General features: G+C 46.8%; 1 protein-coding gene across 1 annotated transcript; it reads left to right on the forward strand.

Annotated features, from left to right (window-relative positions):
* The first annotated feature begins 549 nt into the window (after positions 1–549).
* Positions 550–5,633, forward strand: LOC137344354 (uncharacterized methyltransferase YdaC-like). Its single transcript, XM_068007238.1, has 2 exons — positions 550–1,050; positions 3,530–5,633. Exons 1-2 carry the CDS (start codon positions 609–611, stop codon positions 3,727–3,729), a joined length of 642 nt encoding a protein of 213 aa, XP_067863339.1. The 5' UTR covers positions 550–608; the 3' UTR covers positions 3,730–5,633.
* Positions 5,634–6,124: the final 491 nt, after the last annotated feature.

Below are 6,124 nucleotides of genomic sequence, written 5' to 3' on the forward strand. Positions count from 1 at the left end.
TGGAGATTCCAGGACAATCCTGGAGCATTAGCAACCCTACCGACAGTGCAGCACTCTCTCAGTACTGCATTGAAGTGCCAGCCGAGATTATGTGCTCAAGTCTCTGGAGTGGGACTTGAACCTTACAGCTTTCTAACTCGGAGTCGAGTGTGCTGCCCACTGAGACAAGGCTGACACCTTACTTCACTGTGTCTGGGGAGATTGCTTATAAACTACTTCCCAAATTATTTCCAGGGGGGTGGGGGGGGTGCAGAGAGGTGTGCAGCCCTTCCTGACTTCCTCTCCCCAGCATCTCCAACTTTACAACAACATAACCCCTGATTCACTGTGAGCAGTGTCACAGATCTGCTAACATATTCTCTCTCTCTCGCTCAGCAGCTGCTATGAGTTGCTGTTCTTGCAACACTTCACTTTTTACTGTAATGTCTCAGCTTAACTTAATAAACATGGTCCCAACCTAGCTGATTGGTTGATTTTCATCTGTCAATTTGTGCTGGGATGGCACTTCCCTTCTGTATGGCCAACAATGCTGTCAATCATACAGTAGGGGACGGTGCACAGCTCATAGTTGTGCAATAGCTGCAGCAGCATTTGTGAATCATTTAATTATGGATCTGATTCTTGACCATCTCACGCAGCAGCTGGGGAAACCAACCAAGGGCCCGTGGGGATGGTTGGTGAAAAGGTTCTTGGAGAAGAGGAACAGATTTCTGGAGATGAATGCTGTCAAACTGAGTGACATTCAGCCTGAGAGTGTGGTGCTGGAAGTGGGCTTTGGACCAGGCCTGGGCCTGCTGGAAGCTGCCAAACGCCTCACACACCCCAGAGGGAAACTGTATGGCCTGGATTACTCGGAGTACATGTATGATGTAGCCAGCAGGAGGCTGCAGGCTGACATTCAGGCTGGGAAGGTGACACTGTATCTGGGCAGTGTGGAGCAGATCCCTCTGGAAGACAGCATGGTGGACAGGGTGTATCACTGCAACTGTTATTATTTCTGGCCTGACCTACAAGCTGGGAGCAGAGAGATCTACAGAGTCATGAAACCAGGTACACTGCTGGAGCTGTTTAATTAGTACGAATCCTGAGGGTTCTTCAGAAACAGATTTGGCTAATATTGCAAATGAAAATAAGGAAATGGCAGACTTGTTGAATAGTTACATTGTGTAGAGGAAGAGGATAATATACCTGACATTCCAGGAAAACTAATAATGAATCAAGGACTAGAACTCACTAAAGTTAACGTAAGCAAGAAAAATAATGGCACTAAACACTCACAAATTCCCAGGAGCTGTTACATTCTTTACTCATAGCCAAGTTGCACTTAAAGATGCAAAACTCCTTGCTACCAGTGAAATGTAAAAGAAAGTAATTTCTAATCTGACCCTTACAGCAAAAACCCGCTTATCATTGACTCTCTAGTGTCCCGAGGAGGAACCCCTTCGACCACAAGGCCGTCAGACAGTGGTTGATACAGAATGTTCTGGGAGACCTGCAAGGATTGGAGAGGGTGGATCCGATCAGGCAGTTCTCCGACCAGACGGTTGATGCCATTTGGCAGAACATCTCGTCACTAGAACTGACCAACAGGCACTAGGATGTAGCCTGGATGGTGGTGAGAAGGGCCCTCCCGGTGCGGTCCTTCCAACACGCACGGAATCTCAGCGTCACCGCGAGCTGCCCTCGAGGCTGCGGTGGGGAGGAGACTGTTGCCCACCTCCTGATGGGCTGCCCCTTCGCACAGAGGGCGTCGAGAGAGATGCGTTGGTATCTGTCCCGGTTCAACCCCAGCAGGTCATTAGCATAGGACGCTGTGCTCTACAGGCTGTTCCCCGGGATGCACACCGAGACAGATATTAACTGAGGCTGGAAGACCATCAACTCTGTGAAGGAGCCCCTTTGGTCCAGCCGAAACCTGCTGGTTTTCCAGGTGAAGGAGCTGTCCATTACCGAGAGTTGCCGACTGGCACACTCACGCACTGAGGCAAGGTGCAAAGGCTCTATGTGGAAAGGCCAGCATGTAAGGCCATCCCACCTTGTATTGTACAGCACGTATTATAATATATGTACTGTGTTTAAATTGTAATATTGGAATCATATTGTGTACGATCTGTGTTGTATTGTTTTGAATTGTATTGCCTTGGAATTGTGGTATCTTTAAATTTTATGAAGTGAAGTATATTTTGAAATATTTTTTTAAAATGCTCTCTAGTGTCAAATGGTCACTACAAGTGGTGGTCTGTAAAACCAGATTCCACCTGATCCTACCCTAAGGGAAATGATGTAATTGTAAATGGGTATGTTAATTCATCTCCCTCACAGGGGTACCTTCTCTGAGGCTCTGGATAGAGTTCAGAGCCTCGCTAGCAGTGAGTGTGGGTCAAAAAAAATCGGGCACCAAGAATTTCCCAGTTAAGAGTTTGCCTCGCTGTAGGTCTGCCAAACTCTTGCTTGCATATGGTGGGATTTCTCAATTCCAGGTGAGGGTCCACTTACAGTGAGCTGTTCATCCATAGAAAATGGGCACATCCTTTTGAAGTCGGCCTGGCCTGCTGTGAAGCTGGTTTTCAATGTCAGTTGCCACAGTTTTGTTTGTAGCTACTTCAGGGTGATTTTTTTGGCTGACCACATTTGGCTCCCTTGTACTTTTTTTGAAGGCTCCATTTTGTTCATTTTGGCAAAGGGGGCAAATTCTGGAAGTCACACTTGCCTGGATTCCTGGCTGTTCCTGCTCCTGCCCCCAGTGTAGCCGAGCAAGGTGGGAGGGTGGGAATCCATTTGGAGATTCCCAATGTGCTCCATGACCTGGATGAAGAGGATACAAACAGGAATTAAAAATAGATGGATTTATTGGTGGCTCCTCACATAGCCTTAGTGTTACAAACCCTATGCCCATGCTTCCCCTTGATAACACTATAAGATGTGCTTGTCCCACTCCTTAACCTTAGATGAGTGTCCACTGAGTGGGAGGAGCAACAGTGGTCTCCTGCCAAGGCCTAGAGGATGGGCCTGCCAGTTGGATACCCATGACCTGCATGCAAGCAGTCAGTAGGGTGTTTCTGATCTGTCACTGCTCTTTGTAAATGATTACCCAGTCTGCCAAATGTGGCTCCTGCAACCAGCTGCCCAAGGTCTCATTGGTGCCAGGCACGGTGTTCTTGAAAGAACTCTGTGCCCTGCTTGTTCCCTCGCTGCTTTGGGTTTCTGCAGGGCCACGAGATGCCTCTTGTTCCATGGTACTCTGTATTTGAGAATCCTTCTGTAGGAATGCAGTGATGTCAGAGGTGCACTACTGCACATTCTCTGACAGCTGTTGCAGGCTGCTGCTGATGGTGGACTCAATGATGTAGTAAAGGCCATCCAATCTTGCATTAGATCTGTACCAAAGACAGCTCCAGTAGGAAACCAATCCCCTGTCCTTACTGTCGGCAATGTGCGAGGGTTTGTCGCATGCCCAGATGTTACTTCTTCAAATACCTTCCAATAAAATACGTATCAGAAAATTGAATATTTATCTTTTATTCGACAGGTGCTCTAATGGTCACTACCATTGACCTGCAGAATCTGGAGAGGGTAGTTGCTGCTGGAGTGATAAAGGGTACAAAATGGCCACCTGAGCCATACATGGAGGTTCTCCGTGATACAGGATTTGTTGACGTGCGTATGGAGGACAAGGAAGAAAGGGGAAGATCATTTCAGGCTATCTTTGCTACAGCAAACAAGCCCTGAACATTTTATATTCTATGAGCCCTGATACCTGAATACTTTAGATTTGGTGATGCTGTTATGTAATCCTTTAGCAATATGTAAAATTAATTCAGAACACAATCACTGATACCAGTTACATTCCACTTATCCCAGATACGTTTAATAATGTCAGTTACGCAGAATAATTTCACTACGGGATGTGCTGCTCCTTTTGTGAAGCCGTACAGTAATTGATTGCACCATGCTCAGCCCCCAAGCAGATATCAGTGAACATGTATGTGTCCCACCACAATTTACCCCTACCTGGCCTAACAATCCCTGTTGGTATCCATAGTAACCCATTGATTGATCAGCTGTATTCAGGTGTATCAGTGTTCTGTGCCAGGTGGTCTTACCACCTCCCCCCCCCACCCCCCACCCCCAACAGTCAAGGTGGACTTCCTGATCTGAGGTGTGCCTCAGGGGTAAAAGTTGGACAGAGGTTTGGCACTCCCCCACAGGGAGGGAAGGAGAGTGAATAGATCCCCCAAGCCCTGCTTTCACACGCCCACTAGCAGTTAAAGTGCAGCATTACACAGTGCTGGGGGAAAGTTGTTTGATTATTCTCTTGCCTGACCAACAAAGAGTAATACCAGGACTTAGAGGGTGGGCAAATATAAGAACATAAGAAATAGGAACAGGAGTAGGTCATACGGCCCCTCGAGCCGGCTGTGCCTTTCAATAAGATCATGGCTGATCTTCTATCACAACTCCACTTTCCCGCCCGATCCCCATATCCCTTGATTCCCGTAGTGTCCAAAAATCTACCCAAAAACTTGAATATACCCAACAACTGAGCATCCACAGCCCTCTGAGGTAGAGAATTCCAAAGATTCACAACCCTCTGAGTGAAGAAATACTTCTTCATCTCAGTCCTAAATGGCCGACCCCTCATCTTGAGACTAGGACACCCAGTTCTAGACACTCCAGCCAGGGGAAACAGTCTCTCAGCATCAACCCTGTCAAGTCCTCTCAGAATTTCATACGTTTCAATAAGATCACCGCTTAACTTTCCAAACTCCAGAGGGTATAGGCCCATTCGATTCAATCTCTCCTCATAGGACAACCCTCACATCCCAGGAATCAATCTAGTGAACCTTTGTTGCACTGCCTCTAAGGCAAGTATATCCTTCCTTAGGTAAGGAGACCAAAACTGTACACAGTACTCCAGATGTGGTCTCACCAAAGCCCTATATAATTGCAACACGACTTCCTTACTCGTACACTCCAACCCCTTGCAAAAAACACTAACATGCCATTTGTCTTCCTAATTGCTTGCTGTACCAGCATGTTAACTTTTTGTGATTCGTGTGCAAGGATGCCCTAATCCCTCTGACTACCAACATTTCATAGTCCTCTTTTTAATAATATTCTGCTTTCCTAGTCTTCCTACCAAAGTGGATAATTTCACATTTCCCCATCTGCCACCTTCTCGCCCACTCACTTAACCTGTCCATATCCCTTTGCAGCCTCTTTGCGTCCTCCTTGCAGCTTACTTTCCCACCGAGCCTTGTATCGTCAGCAAACTTGGATACAATTCACTTGGTCCCTTCATCTAAGTCATTGACATATATTGTAAACAGCTGAGGCCCAAGCACTAATCCTTGCGGCATCCCACTAGTTACAACCTGCCAACCCGAAAATGACCCGTTTATTCCTACTCTATGTTTTCTGTCCGTTAACCAATCCTCGATCCATGCTAACATATTACCCCCAATCCCACGAGCCCTAATCTTGTGCAACAACCTCTTATCGAATGCTTTTTGAAAATCCAAGTATACTACATCCACTGGTACCCTCTTATCTACCCTGCTAGTTACACCCACAAATTACTCTAATCGATTTAGCAAACACGATTTCCCTTTTATAAAACCGTGTTGACTATGCCTAATCGTATTATGATTTTCTAAGTTCACTAATGTCCTTTAGGGAAGGAAACCTGCCGTCCTTACCCGGTCTGGTCCATATGTGACTCCAGACCCACAGCAATGTGGTTGATTCTTAATTGCCCTCTGAAATGGCCTAGCCAGCCACTCAGTTGTAAAATCTCGCTAAAAAAAGTCATAATAAGAATAAAACCAGAAGGACCACCCGGCATCAGACCACTAGGCACCAGACGCGACAAAGGCAAACCAAGCCCAGTCGACCCTGCAAAGTCCTCTTCACTAATATCTGGGGACTTGTGCCAAAATTGGGAGAGCTGTCCCACAGACTACTCAAGCAACAGCCTGACATAGCCATACTCACAGAATCATACCTTTCAGCCAACGTCCCAGACACTTCTATCACCATCCCTGGCTATGTCCTGTCCCACCGGCAGGACAGACCCACCAGAGGTGGCGGTACAGTGATATACAATCAGGAGGGAGTGGCCCTG

Source organism: Heptranchias perlo, chromosome 27 (genome assembly GCF_035084215.1).
Source record: "Heptranchias perlo isolate sHepPer1 chromosome 27, sHepPer1.hap1, whole genome shotgun sequence".
In the NCBI taxonomy this organism is placed as follows: Eukaryota; Metazoa; Chordata; class Chondrichthyes; order Hexanchiformes; family Hexanchidae; genus Heptranchias; species Heptranchias perlo.